This window comes from Talaromyces rugulosus, chromosome I (genome assembly GCF_013368755.1).
Source record: "Talaromyces rugulosus chromosome I, complete sequence".
Lineage (NCBI taxonomy): Eukaryota > Fungi > Ascomycota > Eurotiomycetes > Eurotiales > Trichocomaceae > Talaromyces > Talaromyces rugulosus.
Genome location: NC_049561.1, coordinates 6,985,780 through 7,005,024, shown reverse-complemented (window position 1 = coordinate 7,005,024; position 19,245 = coordinate 6,985,780). Strand labels below are relative to the sequence as shown.

Here is a 19,245-nt window from a genome sequence, read left to right as displayed (position 1 = left end):
CAACACCGCGCTTTATTTGCCCCAGCACACCTCTATCGACATTTTTATTACTGTTCTATACACGTCGCTTATTTCGAAAGGATCGAGCATCCCAAACCCGCCCACAATGACTGCTACAGTATCGAGAAAGCGCAAGTCGACAGAGCCGGACCGCGACCCCCGGGATGAAACCCAAATCACAACGCCAACAGGCAGTCCGCCGGCCAAGAAACTGAGAATTACCCAGAGCCAGAAACAGACACTTATTGACAATCTTCAATTAGAAAGTACGTCTTGTTCTCGTGGCCGTTGAGAGCCAACCTACCCGTATCCCTTGGTTGATAGCAGCTGACCGCGCCTAGTTACGGAACGCGCACGAAAACTACGTGCTCAATACGCACTACAAGCACAGGACCTGAGGTCCCGAATTGAAAGACGCGTAAATCGCATCCCTGTATCATTGCGCAAAACTACGATGGGCGCGCTTCTCGAGAAGTACTCGCAAGTAGCCCTGTCCCCGAAAAAGTCAGCTGCTCCCGCAAAGTCCACGAGAAGCGCGAACACAACTGTTGTCTCCAGAGACATCGAGTATCCGAATCTCGCAGCCATTAAATCGCCCCCTCGTCATACCAGGCAGACGAGCAACGTCGGCAGTTATTCAGATAAAGAGAATGCGCCCCTTCCAGAGACCCATCTTGCTCTTGACAACCCAAAGAAACGAGGCAATCCGAGTGCTGCTGGCCAGCCGCGCTCTGTGTCACAAGTCCTTCGCGATGCCGAGTCAAAAGTTCTTTCGCCAAAATCCTCCAACTCTCGCACATATAAACAGTCGCCACTTATAACATCACCTACCAAAGCGTCATACCTATCGCGCCCTGTCTCGCCTTTAAAGCCATCGAGTCCGTTGAAAGCTATGATTGAAGATGCACGTGCTCGGACAACGCGTCCGGAAACCAAGAAAACTTCACCGGCAGTTGGAAGGAAGACAAAGACAACAACACAAACGCGGAAGACTACGACCAAATCCGCCAAACCGATTGCCACCAAGTCCCCGGCGCGACCTACAACACGACAACAGGACCGACATACAAGCACCAGCACAACATCGTCTAACATGTCTTCGGGTACAACCATAGTCCGACCTACGCGCACTGCAACAGCCAAGCGTGCCACTGCGACGACGTCAAGCGCTGCAGCAAAACGAACCACTGTGGCCCGCAGTCAAGGCCCTACAGCTGCAGCCACCGCAAAGCGAACAGCAGCAACGGCTAAAAGAGCAGCCGAAACTCCCACCAGCAATACTGGTCGGGTGCTAAGAAAGCGAGCCTAGCCATGGAAACTGAATTTTTGAAAGAAAAAAAAAGACTCTTGACCAGAGGAAAGAGAGCTAAAGTTTATTGATTATTTCGACGAATGGTTTTGCATATGGGTACTTAGATGTTATTGCAGCCTTGGGCTGTTTCTATTTAGCGGGGCGTACAGCAGGAAATAAATCATGGACGGACACATTCGCCCAACGCATTTCCGCAAGTAGCGGACTTATATATCTTAGTACGGCGTTTGTTTGGGTTTGGCGTTATCGCGTGGGTTGAATACTTTTTTTGGTAGCGTTAGTGAGAAATCGGACAGATTAATTGCTTTATTTCACACGCGTATACTTTTTTCCCCTAGAATCTTCAACTTCTAACATTGAAATGCTGGATCTGTCGATCACATTCAACATTGCTCCAGCCGCTAACTACGAATTCCTGTGAAGAACGCTTGTTCTTCAGCCGCGGCAGATACGACCCAAATATCTTTTCTCAAAATAGCTACAGAATTCCTTCCGGGCCTCTAGGGCCCAGTCTAGCGGGACGCGGTGGGGAAGCGTCAACGTGCACTGTCTTTGCAATAATAATAATTAATATTAAATGAGCAGTACGGACTACCAATACGTACTCGGTATGTGAAGGCATGCTCCGCTTCGGAACTGGTTGCGGAATTTGTCTGGGGAAGTATAGATTTGCGAGGCAGGTTGTGCATCAATATATGTATATGTACCATTTACGTACGATTCTATAAAAAAAATTTCTTTCAAAATTGCAACGTTAGAAAAACAATACCCACGATTCTTTGTATAACCTAATACTAAATTGCGAACCCTAATATTATTTATTCTAATACTTTCGTACTATGTGCCGTCTGACTGATGATCCCAACAACTCCGGCGCCGAGCGATACCGCTACTAGTAGTATTACTCCAAGCAATTCTCCGCTATAGAGATAATACAGTATTGCGACGCTGATTTTTGCACGTGTTTTTTCTTCTTTATTTTCTCTCTTCTTTCCCACATCCGTAGCGATCGCCGAGTCAGCTGATCAATGGGCTGATAGGTGGTGGTTAATAATTATTATTGATGTACGTACTTCTATGATCTATCAAATATCCCATTTTGGCCCCGGAGCTATTTTTACTTCCCGTGAATTAGTATGGCTAGACTGCTAAAACTAGAAACTCGCACACGCAGTACATACTTGATGATCAAGCTTGCGGAAGGGAGGCTTTACAAGTTTGTAGAGAATATGTTAGAATATCCAAGCCATCAATAGATGTAATATATCCGAAGCCATTTCCGGCAAATGATGACCAGCAGAAGTCCGAAATTAGACACAGATATGACACTCAGCCACCAACCAGCCAGCTCGGACTCGTCCCAAAAGAAGAACAGTGTGAAGCTTTTGGCCCCTGCATCCGTCGGGGACGCCATGGAGCGATCCAACCACATGTAATACTTGCTGGTCTTTTTTTGGAACGTTCTTCACGGAGTGACACGGACAAGTGATCGTCAGAAGCTTAATGGGGACAAATGATCAGTAGTGACCGAATTACTACTACTGTCGCATACTGTGTGTATGATGGACGAACATACGGGGCCACAACATGGACCCTACTCTGTCAACATGTGGGCCGGCCACATGTTGAATATAAGGCTACTGTTCCGCTAAATTCTTCTTTCCTTGCATCGACTTTTTATGATACGCGTTACGGAATAGAACGTTGTGCAGGCCAACAACGAGAAAAACAATGATCAGCAGGCCCGACTCGGTATTGCTCTGGGACGAATCGTCGCCGGGGGCCCACGTACTATCAAAATCCAATTCAAAACGAGGAAACCGCCTGAGGATCCCAGAGGAGCCGGACTATCAGATTACGGCCGAATCGCCTGTTGATAGATTCGGCCCTCGACTGAGGAGATGGCCGACCACGAGTACCACGAGGAGGCCTTCGGCGCCCCAGGTTCAATGGGGCGGATCAACCCAGTGTTACTCGCCGATTGAGGGAATGCAGGCCAATTTCAAATCACTCACGAGTTCGGATTTCGTCAACTCGTATTCACATCCTGAGATATACGATGAGATCAGACAGGATATTCCGCAGTTGCAAATAGAAGGGGAAATTTATAGCGTGGATGAGAGGATGTCACAAGAACAAGAACAACCAAAACAACAACAGCATCAACAACAGCCGCAGCCGCAGCCGCAGCCACAGCAGCGAATAGAGCCAAAAGTACAAGCAGACACAACTCAAGCGTTGCCCTCGCAACCCAGGCATTGCTACCACGACAGCATGTCCAGCGAAGAAAGCTTCGAGATAACATCATATTCGAGAACCCCAAAGCTTCCCTCGGTCGACATGAAGACGGAAGAGAAAGTGCCATACAAGCACCCCCCCGCGTGGAAAGTCAATTTGATCATGTTTGCACTGGCTCTGACCACATTCTGTACTGGCTGGGTATTTACTCACCCTCGAATCTACAACCAATATTCCATTTGCTGACAACACACCTAGGACAACACGATGATAGCCACTGCAATCCCCCGGATAACAGACCAGTTTAATTCCCTCAACGATATCGAGTGGTACGGGGCAGCTTATTTGCTTGCAAACTGTTCGGTACAACTTATATATGGAAAGTTGTACCATTTGCACAGCATCAAGTGGGTGTACCTGACTGCCCTCTGCATCTTCCAGGTTGGATCGTTCATATGCGCCATTGCACCAAGTTCCTTGGCTTTAATAATTGGCCGGGCCATCGCTGGCCTAGGTGCAGCTGGGCTTTTGTCTGGTTCTATTTTGATTATAAGGCAATTGGTCCGGTTCAACCAGAGACCAATATACATGGCAGGGCTTGCTTCCGTGTCGGGTGTTGCATGCCTTAGTGGGCCAATGTATGTTTCCCGCCTACACTTACCAGTGAAAAAAAAAACTAACTTGCACAAGCATTGGCGGTGCCTTTACAGACTACGTCTCCTGGCGCTGGTGTTTCTACATCAACCTCCCTTTTGGCTTGGTTGCTTGTATCTTGCTCCTAGTGTTCTATAAGCCAGTTCAACTCCCTTCTTCACGACAGATCAGTTTCAGAACCAGCTTACGATTTCTCGATATCGAAGGAACTGCTTTGCTGATCCCCGCTATCGTCAGCCTTTTACTCGCTCTCCAATGGGGTGGCGCTAGGTACTCTTGGGGCTCAGTCCAGGTCATTGTTTTATTTATCATCTGCGGAATTACTCTGGTTGGGTTTGTCTTTGTCCAGACCTGGAAGCAAGAGCTTGCCACGATTCCGCCACGAGTGATCAGGAGTCGAAACGTCAGTGCTGGCTTTGTTTTTACGTTTTGTTTCGGGGCTGCGGTTGTCGTTACGACGTACTATGTACGTATATCTCGTTCCATTATTCTAGAAAGAAGACACTAACGTGGATAGGTGCCTCTGTGGCTGCAAGCCATCAGGAACGCTTCCGCCAAAGACTCGGGCGTCATGATCTATCCACTCATCGTCAGTATGGTGCTCACGACGGTGATCATTGCATACCTCGTCACGGTCATCGGCTATTATACACCCTTTATGATTCTTGCATCAATCCTCATGTCTGTTGGCGGCGGCCTCCTAAGTACACTAAACAAAAATTCCAGCTCTGCTCAATACATCGGCTACCAAATTATCTTCGGAATTGGCGTCGGCTGCGGTATACAGCAGAGCATGGTTGCAATCCAAGCTGCCATCAGGGGAAGCGGCAGCAGAAACAGCAGTAGCAGTAGCAAAAGCCACAACAGCACCGGTAACGGTAGCGCTGTTCCAATGGGCACTGCCATTATGACTTTTGCGCAAACGCTCGGCGGCGCAGTGTTTCTTGCAGTCGCCCAGAGTGTCTTTGATAATAAGCTCTCTAGCGGCATAAAGGCCGCCAACATCCCGGGGCTGAGTGCAAATGCAATCCTTAATGCAGGAGCAACGGAGCTGGGAAATGTGGTGGCCAGTGACCACATGAACACGATTCTTCACGCTTATAACGCAGCAATTGATAGTACATTTCTCGTCGCGGCAGTTGTCGCGGCGATATCGATATTGGGGGCGCTTGGAATGGAATGGATTTCCATAAGACAGCGATGATATGGGATAGATAAACCAGCATAGAACAGGAGTTTAGCGTTGATGACTTTATGAGCCAAGCGAACATTGAATACAATGAAACAATTTATGGTAAATTACAAGACTCTTCAAATATGGTGTATATGTAAAACTGGATAAGCTATATGTAGCCAAATGAGAACCTACATGTACAAGTTCAAGGGTTACCTTGACAGATGACAAGTCTCGCTCGGATTCCGGAGTCCCGCACCATGGAAGAGGCTTTTGGAAGCTAACTAGAAGACTAGGGCCGCGGCGGTTTCTAATGTTATTCTCCGACTCGGAATATTAATAATAATGTATGCACAATTGACACATGGAAGATTCGGAACCCGCGGATTCCATCCCCGAGTACCGAGAGCGTATAGGTGATTGGCTTTGAACATACCCCTAATAATTGCCATTTTGGGAAATGCAACCCGGATGTTGTCTCTACATGTTTGACACTCGTGAGAAAGGAACTGGAAAATAGACAGGTTCTGCAGATCGCTCAACACCCATCTCCTAACTATTCCACATCAGGGTTTCTCCAGGCAGTATCTAAAACAGGTTAAAGGATTTCTCAATTAAAGTATAGAAAAAATATATCTTAACCTTCTATCAATCTAATTAATTACTTCTAAATTTTATATAATTATAATCTATTAAAAGTATTAAATATTATTAATTTTAATATATAATAACTCTATGAATTCTTAATATGCTTAGCGGAAAGCCCAACTCTAGTTAAGTGGCATATATATTGGTCCATGACGAAAATGCCAGCCACGTTGATAGATGGGCTTAGGTTCAGATATACCCCAATCCCTACTCCATACTTCAATATAGTCCCCTTACCCCGCGCCCACCTCAAGTCATGCAGTTTTAATTCGAAATTGAGAGCCAACCGACTCCTAATATCAAAACGTTGCAATGTTCTTTTCCCCACCAGTTCCGTGGCCGGCGAGCTGTCAAGTCTCTTGCTAGTCTTAGATACAACTTCTTCATGTTCCAAATGACGGGAATGAGCCCCTTCCCAGCGTGTACCTGGCATTCACGGTGCGTCGAAGGAAGAAACAAGAGCTTAGCCGCGCGTGCTATTGGTATGGTGACTGATCTGCGTTCTCGAATGACTTGGATTGATTGCAGTGATACCAAGGGAAAGTATTATAACAATTGAACCAATGAACCAACCCACATACATCACCCTTATGCTTGCTTAGGTGGATAGCTTTCCTTGGCAGTCAAAGTGTCGTCGTTTTTAGGGGCAGGACCCTCTTGCACTGGATACTCCCTATCCTTGCCTGGCTTGCCGAAAAGGGATCCGAACAATTGGAAGATATTATTGGCACGCCAGATCATAGTATAGCCGACCAGGATGCCCGTAATAACCATCTCATCTCTGAATGCAGGGTCCTCCGCTCGAGGACCCATCAACTCCACCTTGCCGAGTTTTTTCACGCCCCACAAATTTGCAGTGAATTTGGCCAGGGGCGTTTGGTTCTCATCAACACAAACAAAGTCCCACCGCTTCAGACCGCAATCACCAGACCAAGTCACGACTTGGGGCTTCCCATCAACGGACAGAGCCGCAGAGCGATGGGTGTATAAAGTGTGAAAACGCTTCTGGGCCACGAGTTTATCCTTGCGGCCGTGACATGTGTAGCTGGAGTCAATGCTCACGTTATTCACGGTCCCAGTACCGATGATACTCTCATCTGCAGAGTTATCATCTTCTGCGGAGCCATCGGAGCCATCATCCCCCGATGCTCTGCGGAAGATTAGGCGCAGCTTAGGGAAAATCTTGTAGGAGATGATATAAAGAGGCTTCTCAGGGTTGCGCTCATCAGAGATGCTGGACTTAAACTTGCGCCAGGCAAAGTTCATCGAGAGTGTAACATGGTCGTGGTCACCTCCAAGAACGGGCTTAAAGGGCTCCCCGGGGAGGGTGTTTGTCGAGGCGCCGTCCAAATTAGCAGCGGCCATGGTGAAATTATATAGACTGGAATCGGTTTCGTTTGTCTTTGAATTGAGTGTAGTTGTTATCAAACGCACTTGCCCCAGGCAATCGGGGTTCTTTATATATGTTCGCTCCACATTGTCGGATTGTCACTTGTGTCGTTTTGGGGATAATCACTTCTGCTTTAGGCCTTATGTGCCGCCGGGGACTCGGTATTGTTCATGTGGGCTGAAGCCCGTGCTGTTTCGGCCCCCAAACTCGAATAATTTCAATCAATGGTTTCGCAATACGTACAGTACGTATTCATTGTTCTAAATTTAGTATATCATTATTAGATACAAGATATTTAACATCTATAATCCTGAATCGTTTACGGCGAATCATTCATTCTTAGTCCGTCCATCTACATACTGAATCATAAGAGCAATTAATTTTAGGTATATCGTGACCACAATGACATAACCACCCAGCTCCATGAAATGGATGTTCCTGGGAGTCAAACATATACACCAGACTCTTTCTCATAGTTCTAATTGCCAATACTAGCTATATATCCATAGCATTATATCTAGGGCGGTGCCTAGATGGTCTCATGCCTGAAACCGGCCCCAACCTGTGGAGACCCGTATTTGTTATATATTTTTTGTTTTGTTTTACAAGTAGAACAAATGCTTCACTTTATGCGATATGAAATTGTCCATGATTTCAAGAATGCCTTTGTATTCTCACACTTGTCTCTGCCACTCGGTCAATAATTTAACAGACGCCTTCTTCCGACCATCTGCCATGGAGACTTGCTCTGCCAATCACATCACTTTGCGAGGAAGCGGGGTGTGATAAACAAAATGGGCCGCGATGATTAAAGTGCTCAATCCTACTCGTGGCTATCTTCAGTGATAAATCATTTTGGAGTGTGTTATGCTGTGTTTCTTCTTCACCAACGCTCGGTAAAATAATTACACACAGACACTTTTAAAACAAGAAGCAAAATGACAGCTTCAATCCTCGACATTCTCGCAGATGTTCCGTCTCGTTTTCGGGGCCCAGGAGGTGCTGTCGCCGTCTTAAGGGATGGCAAACTGGCCGGCCAACAGTGTTGGGGATATGCTGATTTGCACCGTCGAATTCCAATGACCGCCGACACCCTACTACCGATCTGTTCCATCACGAAGCAGATGCTGTGCGGGCTGTTGACGGACCTGGAACGCAATCCAACACCAGCCATGAGAGCGCGCGGCGATGAGCCTGCCGAGCAGCTAGCAGGCCAGCTCGGTCAACTGCTCGATCCCAACTTGCTTCAAGATACTGGCTTGACGATGCGCCATCTCTGCAACAATCAATCGGGTATTCGCGACTACTGGGCCTTGACCGTCCTTTGGGGCGCGAAGCCTGAGGGCCACTTCTCAGTCGCTGATCACGGCCCCAAGATGCTGGCCAGGATGAAATCTTTCCATTTCCAGCCGGGAACCGAGTACTCGTACGCGAATACAAATTTCTTTATCATTGCTCGCTGTATCGAACAGATCACAGGACAGCCGCTGGCAGAACTGCTCGTACAGCGAATCTTCACACCTGCGGGGATGGAGACGGCAAGACTGTGCGCAAATACTGCGGAGCACCCGCCTCCCTGCGTTGGCTACGAGGGAGACGAGGCCTTAGGTTTCTATCCTGGTGTCAACCGTATTGAATGGGCCGGCGATGCCGGTATCGTCGCTTCTCTAGCCGATATGATCGCCTACGAGCAGTTTGTGGATCGCAGCCGCGACGATTCACAAAGCTGGTATGGAACCAATTCCGAGCAACAGAAATATAACGATGGTACCCCTGCCAACTACGGTTTTGGCCTAGCCCGCCAACTAGTTGGAGGCGTACTGACTGTCAGGCACGGAGGTGCGCTCCGTGGATACCGGCTGTCCCGGTCGTATGCACCGGAGCCACGGGTATCCATTGTAGTCTTACTTAACCAAGAGCACGGTGATGCCGGGGCAGTTAGTGACTATATCTTAAAGCGAGTGATGGGCGTGCCTGAAGCCAAAAATGAGGTTGTCAGTCCAGGGCCAGACTGGACTGGAGTCTATCTAGACTCTGACACCGGACTAGCGATCACTGTGGGCCAGGGTGGTGTAGGGGAGCTCCTCGTCAAGTACCATCGTAAACCTCAAAAAATGCGAGTGGTGGAAGCGTACAAGGCTCAGTCGGATGGTATGGTAGCAAGTCTGGACGGAACCACCCTTCATCTCCACGTCCCTCATGACAACCGGACTCTTCATGCCCAGCGTGTTGCCAGCGTGAAGCCCGCTTCTAATTTTTCTGAGCTTGAAGGTGATTACCACTGCGCTGAGATAGATTCCGACTTTCACTGCAGCGGCTCGGGCGACATGTTATATGGCACTTTTGATGGCTTTCTGGGGCAGGGACCTGTACATATGATGCGTTCACTCGGAGAGGATTTATGGGCTCTTGCATGCCCCAGGGCAATGGATTCGACGCCTCCGGGTGACTGGACGATCATCGTTCGTCGGAATGACGATGGAAAGGTGGCCGGTGTGACTATTGGCTGTTGGCTGGCCAGAGGGCTGCAGTTTCTCAAACAGTAATAAACTCCAAAGTAGCGATGGTCTGACGTCTATAGAAGCAATTATGATCTTGACACAACCACTCCACTACACATTCTCATGATACTATCGATAGCACTGTGATCTCTGCAGCACATAAAGCTGACAAGGTCTATGCAATACGAGAGTTCCTGTCCCCCTCTCCCTCTAGGAAGTTGATAGTATCAATTCAATATTATCTAAAACCTTGAAAGTGTTAAAGGTCTCGAGCACAGGGCAATTCTGAAGTAAAGCCGAATCTTCCGATAATGTAAGCTTCAGTGGACATCATACTTTTTGTGAAAATAAATTACCGGATCCCGTTTAGGAATAGAATAGTGGTCAATAGTAGAATACTGGCATTGTTGATAAGATATGTACAATTTAATGAACCCTCGATCGCAAAAATCCTTCAAAACTCGAATTTAACCAAATCAATCTGCTTACACGGAGATGGCAGATTCTGAATTGGCGCCGTAGCCCACATAAAAGAATTCCCCTGCAGATCATCATCTCCAGCGTCATTACACGAAACCCATCCATGAAAAGACTTGTGCGAAGCGTTTAGTGTACCAATACTACCCCAAGAAAACCCAGGCGTCGGGTCCGGGATAGGTTCACCACCACCATCGTACGAGTAAGAGTAACTAGACAAATTCGAGGGTCCATATTGTGGTATTGACCCCATGTCAAGGTTAAGCGCATAGCGGCCACCGTCTCCGTTGATCCATAGATTGGTGCTGTTGTCGATTTCGACCTTGTTGGGGTTGTTGGTTGAGTTGGGCAAGAGGTTTATATATATGGTGCCTGCGTTCCCTCCTGTCCGGAGTAAATACTGGCCGACAGTGGAATTGGTGCCTTCAGCGCGTAGTCCGATACTTTTGCCGGCAACAGCAGTGGTGAGAGCGGCGAGGGTGATAAGGGAGGCGGTTGGGGAATGCATCGTGGATCAATTGATATTATTGATTGTAATGTCCAGATGTCAACAGAGTAAAATAATATGAAAGGGATGTGTTGATTTATATGCTCAGTTTGCAGTATAATTGGTCTTAATGTGAAGTCCCTGTTACTATTTTCGAAGGCACTTTCCTTTCTTGCATTTACGCACTGAGACATTGATGGACAGTCAACCAATAGCAACAATGGAAATAAAAGTGATCGACTGTTGGTGACCTTGCACTTTTTTTCCGCAATTACGTACTGCGACGTTGTCATACAGTCGACTACATCAACCAATAGCAGCAATACAGATAAAAATGATCGACTGTTGGGTGATTTTGTACTGCTGCAATTCAAAAACTTCTTAAAAAAGGCTATTTCTGAAAAAACATTATACGCCCACCCCTCTTTAACCTGACCTGGGTATAAGCCCGAACTTATATTTCCTTATAAATTCTTATAAATACCTTTAAACTCTTTTCTATGCAATCTTTCAGGAATAAGCTAGTCTTGATTCCTCACTCAATATTGAACTAATCCTGAACACCCTGAGAGAGCATTTTACTATACCATTTATTAGTAATTATTAAGCTATTATTCCTTTCCATTTTATTAAACAACTATTTTCGAGCTGCTCTACAAACTTGATCGCAACCATTTTCTATACAATTACTTAGCGAGCAAACTATCTTTTATTCTAATCTGATTTTTCTATCGATTCTGAACACAATTTGAACACTCTTAAGTATTGTACCATACAATTTATTAACAACCAAGCTGTTATTCCTCTTTATCTCATTGAAACAACCATTTCCAAGCCACCCTGCGAACTTAATTGCAACTCCGCCAAGCTTTTTCCTATATAATTTCCTAGTGATAAAGCTATTTATTATGTAATTTCAATTCTGAATATGATCTAAATACTACCAAGCTCTTTTCTATATCTTTTCTTATTGTTAGGGAACCATGGGTACTTGTAGATTCTACCGGCTTTTGCTACCCAGGCCTACCAGCCTGCCTATATTTCCTACCGCAAGGCCTTTAGTTTAGATCCCCATCATCTTCTCATACAATCCACCATATAAATGGGATTGTACCGAGAAGCCCAGGCCTTTCCGGCCTAGGAATTGAATACGGAGAAAAAAATATCAGTTAAAGATTTTAATATATTAATTTAGAGCTAGAGAGTACGATAAGTACGCCAATCTTATTTTAAAGTTGAACTAGGTGTCGAACTGGACGAAGCAGCTTATATCTTGAGGCTCTCTAGAACGCATGAGATGGCTTTGCTTGATGGTAAATATCTGAATTAGCTATATGTAAGGATAAGTACAGGATTTGCGTGTGGTTCGCTAATAAAAAACTGTTTTCTTTGTTTGCTTCCGCGTGACCGCTGGTTGGCCTGAGGCCGATATGTCGACACTAGGTACTCTGACTGTCAGAATACGTAGTTCAACTTTTAATTCTAAATATATTAATAATGTATGCACGACATGTATAATTTACACATGGAAGATTCGGAACCCGCGGATTCCATGGCCGAATATGTGTCGTACCGAGAGCGTATAGAAGTGGCGGTGATTGGCTGAGTATAGCCCTAGGAATTGCCATTTTGGGAAGTACAACCCGGATGCTATCTAGAAGTATCTTACATGTTTGACACTCGTGGGAAATGTCAATATAAAATACATATGGAATCGGGAAAGGCCAGACCAGTATTAACATACTGAGTAATGTTTATACAGGTTTATGTACTTCTTGTATGCAATTTGAATATATAGACTAGCCCGATTCGGTAATTGCAATCATACTCTGGCCAATCGCCAAGCAAGCGCTACGAGTCGGTCGCCGTAAACACCGTATAGCAATTGGCTCGTCCGGCTTCCTATACGGGTCAAGCCTCCTCGCGTCTCGTTTTCCTCGTTTAACCCATCGTCGCTTCGTCTCCCTGCCATGACTGGTCCAGCTTGCCCGTTATTATGCCCGTTATGAACATCCACTCAAGCCTTATGCTCGCTTGGCGCCTCGGCAAAGCTAAGGGCTGATACATAACGTCGCTTACTACGGAGTACGCTAGCGAGGCTGCTGGGTCATGGAGAGTCGAGACATGGCTGCGGTGCTTGCTTTTCGCCCCCCTCAGTGGGCCTGGTAACTACTGAGCCAAATCGTGATGAAGCTAGGAGATCTTTATTATTATTATAAGGGAAAATAATGTACATTTTTTCTTCTTCTGCTCTCTTCTCTCCCTGTTCATCTCGCAACTCATCCCGCATGGCATCCCCGTTTCAGCGTTGAAATAGACTCTGTCACATACCGATCTGAACGGAAAATCGTTGCCTTTGCCACGTTTTCTGGGGATCCTGTGGGTTTGTTGATCCGTGCAATTTCGAGAATAGCTCCGCGTTACTGTGAGCAACGGTATATGCCATGGACCACGCCCAAGAGAAAAAGCATGATGAGGTGGAGTCCGGCGAGTCGACCGAAGGTGGCTCTGTGGAGGAAATGAAGCCAAAGGAACGAAAGGAAATCACCGACTTGGCGCGCCAGATATCTGAAACCTCGCGCCAGAACACCGCGAACGATGGCGAGCCGGTCAATCCGTTCCTCGATGCCTCTGCCGATCCTGAGTTGGATCCGTCATCTGGCCAATTCAACCAGACAAAATGGGTCAAGAACATGCTGCATATCACCTCGCGTGACCCCGAGAGATATCCCCGCCGTACCGCCGGCGTTACTTTCCGGAATTTGAACGCATATGGCTACGGAACTGCCGCTGATTACCAGGCGGATGTCTTCAACACCTGGCTAAAAGCATTCGGTTATGTGAGGGGCTTGCTGGGACTGCGGAAGAATATGCGCATTGATATTCTACGGGACTTTGAGGGTTTGGTGAAAAGCGGCGAGATGCTGGTTGTGCTCGGACGACCTGGAAGGTGGGTAGTTTTCCTGGAATTGAATGCCGGCCGACAATACTGACCGGATTTATAGTGGCTGTTCAACATTTCTGCGCACCTTGTGTGGAGAGACTCACGGTCTCTGGCTCGATGATGGAACAGATATCCAGTATGAAGGTGTTTCGTATGAAGAAATGCACTCCCGGTTCCGTGGCGAGGTTATATACCAAGCCGAGCAAGAAATTCATTTCCCTCAGATGACCGCCGGGGATACCTTGCTCTTTGCCGCGCGAGCTCGTGCCCCCGAAAACCGGCTCCCGGGTGTCAGTCGAGACCAGTACGCCGCCCATATGCGTGATGTGGTCATGGCTATATTGGGTCTCTCGCACACCAAGAATACCCAGGTTGGAAATGAGTTCATCCGCGGCGTGTCTGGTGGCGAACGCAAGCGTACCAGTATTGCCGAAACAACGCTTTGCGGTAGCCCTTTGCAGTGCTGGGACAACAGTACTCGTGGTCTCGACAGTGCTACTGCTCTCGAGTTTGTTCGCACTATGAGGACTTCGACTAAATATACCGGCTCGACGGCAGTCGTGGCCATTTATCAAGCTGGACAGGCTATCTATGATGTAGGAGCCTCCCCGTGAATCCTTGACAATCTGCAAGAAAACTGACAATGGTAGATCTTTGACAAAGCTATCGTCTTGTACGAGGGGCGCCAAATTTACTTTGGCCGAGCAGACGATGCTAAGCGCTTTTTTGTCGAGATGGGCTTCTACTGCCCCCCACGACAGACCACAGCTGACTTCCTTACCTCCCTGACTAGCCCGGCCGAACGCGAAGTTCGTGAAGGGTTCGAAGGACGGGTCCCTAATACCCCCGACGAGTTCGCAGCTCGCTGGAAAGAGAGTTCGGACCGAAGGGTCCTTATGGAGCAAATCGAAACATTTGTAGCCGAACATCCCTTGGGAGGCAAAAAATACAAAGAATTCACTGATTCACGGCAATTGGAAAAGGCCAAGGGAGCTCGCGCCTCATCTCCATATACCCTAAGCTATGGCATGCAGATCAAGCTTTGCTTTTGGCGGGGAATCAAACGTATGCAGGGTGACATGAGCAATACTTTGGCCGGAGTTATCGGAAACATCCTCATGTCACTCATTATTTCCAGCATGTTCTATCAGCTGAAAGTAAACACATCCAGCTTCTACCAGCGCTCGTCCTTGATGTTCTTCGCCATTCTTATGAATGCGTTCGCAAGCGTCCTGGAGATCCAGACACTTTGGACACAACGTCCAGTTGTCGAAAAGCACAAGAAATACGCCTTGTATCATCCATCTGCCGAAGGCTTGAGTTCGATGTTGGTTGACTTACCTGCAAAGATTATAACAGCCATTGTCTTTAACTTGATTCTGTACTGGATGGCCGGCCTCCGTCCTACACCAGGCGCGTTCTTCACATTCTTGCTGTTTTCCTTCACAACTACCCTGGTCATGTCAAATCTGTTCAGATTCATTGGCTCCATGTCACGTACCCAGGCACAGGCAATGGTACCCGCCGGTATCTTCATGCTTGCTCTGATGATCTACACTGGGTTTACGATTCCCATTCGAGACATGCACCCGTGGTTCCGCTGGATTAACTACATTAACCCTATCGCCTACGCATTCGAGAGTCTGATGCTTAACGAATTCAGTGGGCGCGAGTGGCCTTGTTCTCAATTTGTCCCTACCGGTGCCTCGGAATATTCAAATCTGCCACCACAGTCCGTGATTTGTAGTGCTAATGGTGCCGTTCCTGGGAACCCTACCGTTTCTGGAGATGCTTACCTGGCATCGACATATCAATACTCCCACACCCATCTCTGGCGCAATTTTGGCATCTTAATTGGATTCTTCTTCTTTTTTCTAGCGCTTGCCGTCTGGGCTACAGAAGTCATCACTGCGAGACCCTCCAAGGGCGAAGTGTTGGTGTTTCCGCGTGGAAAGATTCCGGCTTTTGTCAAGGGGAAAAAGAATGACCAAGACCCCGAAGCTTCAGAGGAGACCACCCAAGCTGTTGTCGAACAGGACGGACACGACTCAACCGCCGCTATTCTCAAACAAACCTCGATTTTTCATTGGCAAGATGTATGCTTTGATATTAAAATCAAGGGCGAACCACGTCGGATTTTGGACCATGTGGATGGATGGGTCAAACCTGGGACTCTGACTGCATTGATGGGTGTTACAGGTGCCGGTAAGACCAGTCTTCTGGATGTGCTGGCGAATCGCGTCACTGTTGGTGTTGTTACCGGTCAAATGCTTGTTGATGGCCGCCAGCGCGATTCTTCGTTTCAACGCAAGACTGGATATGTACAACAACAAGATCTTCACCTCGAGACATCGACCGTCCGAGAAGCTCTCCGGTTCAGTGCCCTTCTCCGCCAACCAAAGGCGGTTTCTACCGCAGAAAAATACGCGTACGTCGAAGAGGTTATCAAGATGCTTGGTATGGAGGAATATGCCGAAGCCGTCGTGGGTGTTCTAGGTGAGGGTCTCAATGTGGAACAACGCAAGCGATTGACTATTGGAGTTGAAATCGCCGCCAAGCCTGATTTGCTGTTGTTCTTTGATGAGCCGACATCTGGTCTTGATAGTCAGACTGCTTGGAGTATCTGTCAGTTGATGCGCAAGCTTGCCAACCACGGACAGGCCATTCTGTGTACCATTCACCAACCGTCTGCTGTGCTCATGCAGGAGTTCGACCGTCTTTTGTTCTTGGCCAAGGGTGGACGAACAGTCTATTTCGGTGAATTGGGAGACAATATGGGCGAGCTGATATCTTATTTCGAGAGGCATGGTTCATCAAAATGCCCCAAATCCGCCAACCCAGCAGAATGGATGCTTGAGGTCATCGGCGCCGCTCCAGGCTCCAAGGCTGACCAGGATTGGGCAGAAGTATGGAAAGACAGCTCTGAGCGTATCGCCGTGCGGGAAGAACTCGCTGGTATGAAAACACAACTGTCGACCCAGCCTCGACCAGAAGGCAGTGCCGGCTGGACTGAGTTCGCTATGCCTATGTGGTACCAGTTCTTTGTCATTTTGCATCGAAACTTTCAGCAGTTCTGGCGCACCCCTTCGTATATCTACGCTAAATTCTGCTTGTGTATTGTCCCGGTTAGTATTTCCCCCCTGGTTTGCTTGACTGTATTTTTTTGTTGCCTATACTAATTATGAAAAGACTTTGTTTATTGGGTTTTCTTTCTGGCGAGTTGGCACTTCGATCCAAGGCCTCGAAAACCAAACATTTGCGATCTTCATGTTTCTTACAATCTTCCCCAACTTGTCGACGCAAATGATGCCCTATTTTGCGATGCAGCGATCCTTGTACGAGGTTCGCGAACGACCCAGCAAAGCATACTCATGGAAAGCATTTATCCTAGCATCTATTTGCGTGGAGATTCCGTGGAATGCATTGATGGCTGTTCCTGCCTACTTTGCCTGGTACTACCCGATAGGGCTTTTCAACAACGCCGAACCGACACACAGCGTGATTGCTAGAGGTGGAACGATGTTCCTGTTGCTGCTTCTTTTCATGCTCTATACTTCGACATTCACAATCATGATTATTGCAGGCATGGAGGATCCTGCCGCAGCTGGACAGATCTCGCAGCTGCTGTTTTCACTGTGTCTTGTGTTTTGCGGGTATGTTCCTTCTTTTTTTTTTTTTTTTTTTTTTTTTTTCGCAGTTTATCTTTTTGCAAATTGCTAACTGGTTGCAAGTGTTCTCGTTGGCCCAACTGCACTCCCTGGCTTTTGGATATTCATGTACCGGGTGTCACCATTTACCTATCTTGTGGGCTCTGTGCTTTCAGTCGGTCTGTCCGGTGCAGAGATCCACTGCGCTTCCAACGAAATCCTCAAATTCAGCCCCCCAAACCCTGGTCAAACATGCGAAGCATTTATGCAGAACTACATGTCCTACGCAGGCGGGAAGCTTCTCAATGAGAACGCGACAACCAACTGTGAATTCTGTCCGCTGGCGTATACCGATGACTTTTTAGCAGGTATGAGCATCTATTTCAAGGATCGGTGGCGCGATGTTGGCATTCTGTTCGCGTTTTGCGCCTTCAACATTCTCGCTGCTGTTTTCTTGTACTGGCTGGCCCGAGTGCCAAAGGGAGAGAGAGTTAAGGAGGTTCCTGACCAGGATGCGATAACCATAACCAAGACGCAGAGCAAGAAGGAAGAAAAGTAACCAATGGTTCCTTGATCTTCGACCCATTGTAAATTCCAATGTTATATATTTATATTTTAATGGCGACTTTTTCATGTACAAATATTTCTAAAAAAGTGCACGCGCTGTACTTCAAACGTTGCTCTATTCTATTTTCCAACTGTGACGGCCTGTCTTAAGATTACGTACAGTATTGCCAGTCATTACATGCAAACATGGTGCTTACATTCGAATACTGCCATGTAAGTTGACATCTGCATGTGGATTCGTACATGACTCAACAATTTCATTGTTTGAACCCTCCTTTATGCCATGGTGAGTGGGGCTTCCTCTCTCTGATCTCGGGGCGATTATCAACTGATGACGACTTCCTAGTTGGTGGTGATTCAGCGTCGTTGATTGGTGACCAAGGCGCGACCTGTGGCTCATTGTATGGCGTATATTACAACGACAGGTTCATCGTGCCGGTCAATAAAGTACAAATCGCAGATAACTTTGTTAACAGAAGCAGAGGAACAAAGTCAACATGGAAGTAGATAAGATTTTCACTCACTGGTTCAGTCGCGACTTCTCGACAATGATGAGACATGGATGGCGCTTGGCTGATCGACGATCTGGTGGCGTGACCAATGGCATAGACCAAGATGACAAATATATGGTATACACAGGCGCCAACAGAAAGTTTAGTCTGATTTTAGTCATGTATTGTTTATCTATGTGCGTGGCCCAATAATGGTGTAGCACACTTTGTATCAACTTGGGTTAGATAAAAAGACATTCTATTCACAGATGTAAGTAGGATATATCTACCAGTCGACGGAATTGAAGTTCCTTGCCTGCAGAAGAGATTATTGCTGATACTGGCATCTGGGCCTGCAACCCTACACCCAACAGCCAACAGTTGCAGCCTTTGTGGATAGAGTGATGAATGGGTTTGGCAAACCGGTGGGGAGATTCATGTAAGCTTTGGTTAGTAGTCACCTGCTATTAATACATATAGCACTGGTAATTTGTCACACAATGCCCGAGTGTTTTCCCCAATTCACTCGATACGGGAAGGTTCAAGTTACTTTGCATAAGGGAGGATGCACCTCCAGCCATTGAATTGAAAGAGAAAAGCCGCGTGGCTTGATTAGGTACAAAGATGAGAGTCATGGTCATGGTGATTGTTGTCAATATCCCGGCATTCTGATATTTGCATTTGGGCTTTGTGATTGCCGATCGATGCAAGAGAC

The 19,245-nt window shown here is 47.1% G+C and overlaps 6 protein-coding genes across 6 annotated transcripts; 4 read left to right on the top strand and 2 right to left on the bottom strand.

The window, feature by feature from the left end:
* Positions 1-106: 106 nt before the first annotated feature.
* Positions 107-1,309, top strand: TRUGW13939_02391 (uncharacterized protein; the record flags this gene model as incomplete). The annotated part of the gene is made up of 2 exons (XM_035485585.1): positions 107-266; positions 342-1,309. 2 exons carry the CDS (start codon positions 107-109, stop codon positions 1,307-1,309), a joined length of 1,128 nt encoding a protein of 375 aa, XP_035341478.1.
* Positions 1,310-3,043: 1,734 nt separating this feature from the next.
* On the top strand, positions 3,044-5,408 carry TRUGW13939_02390 (uncharacterized protein; the record flags this gene model as incomplete). Its single annotated transcript, XM_035485584.1, has 4 exons — positions 3,044-3,751; positions 3,809-4,188; positions 4,241-4,670; positions 4,722-5,408. The coding sequence occupies 4 exons, from the start codon at positions 3,044-3,046 to the stop codon at positions 5,406-5,408; spliced, it is 2,205 nt and encodes a 734-aa protein (XP_035341477.1).
* A 1,206-nt stretch (positions 5,409-6,614) lies between these two features.
* On the bottom strand, positions 6,615-7,391 carry TRUGW13939_02389 (uncharacterized protein; the record flags this gene model as incomplete). Its single annotated transcript, XM_035485583.1, has 1 exon — positions 6,615-7,391. One exon carries the CDS (start codon positions 7,389-7,391, stop codon positions 6,615-6,617), a length of 777 nt encoding a protein of 258 aa, XP_035341476.1.
* Positions 7,392-8,354: 963 nt separating this feature from the next.
* TRUGW13939_02388 (uncharacterized protein) lies at positions 8,355-9,962 on the top strand (the record flags this gene model as incomplete). The annotated part of the gene is made up of 1 exon (XM_035485582.1): positions 8,355-9,962. The coding sequence occupies one exon, from the start codon at positions 8,355-8,357 to the stop codon at positions 9,960-9,962; it is 1,608 nt and encodes a 535-aa protein (XP_035341475.1).
* A 409-nt stretch (positions 9,963-10,371) lies between these two features.
* On the bottom strand, positions 10,372-10,902 carry TRUGW13939_02387 (uncharacterized protein; the record flags this gene model as incomplete). Its single annotated transcript, XM_035485581.1, has 1 exon — positions 10,372-10,902. One exon carries the CDS (start codon positions 10,900-10,902, stop codon positions 10,372-10,374), a length of 531 nt encoding a protein of 176 aa, XP_035341474.1.
* Positions 10,903-13,325: 2,423 nt separating this feature from the next.
* TRUGW13939_02386 (uncharacterized protein) lies at positions 13,326-18,031 on the top strand (the record flags this gene model as incomplete). Its single annotated transcript, XM_035485580.1, has 5 exons — positions 13,326-13,831; positions 13,887-14,421; positions 14,476-16,950; positions 17,015-17,478; positions 17,557-18,031. The coding sequence occupies 5 exons, from the start codon at positions 13,326-13,328 to the stop codon at positions 18,029-18,031; spliced, it is 4,455 nt and encodes a 1,484-aa protein (XP_035341473.1).
* Between the last annotated feature and the right edge of the window lie 1,214 nt (positions 18,032-19,245).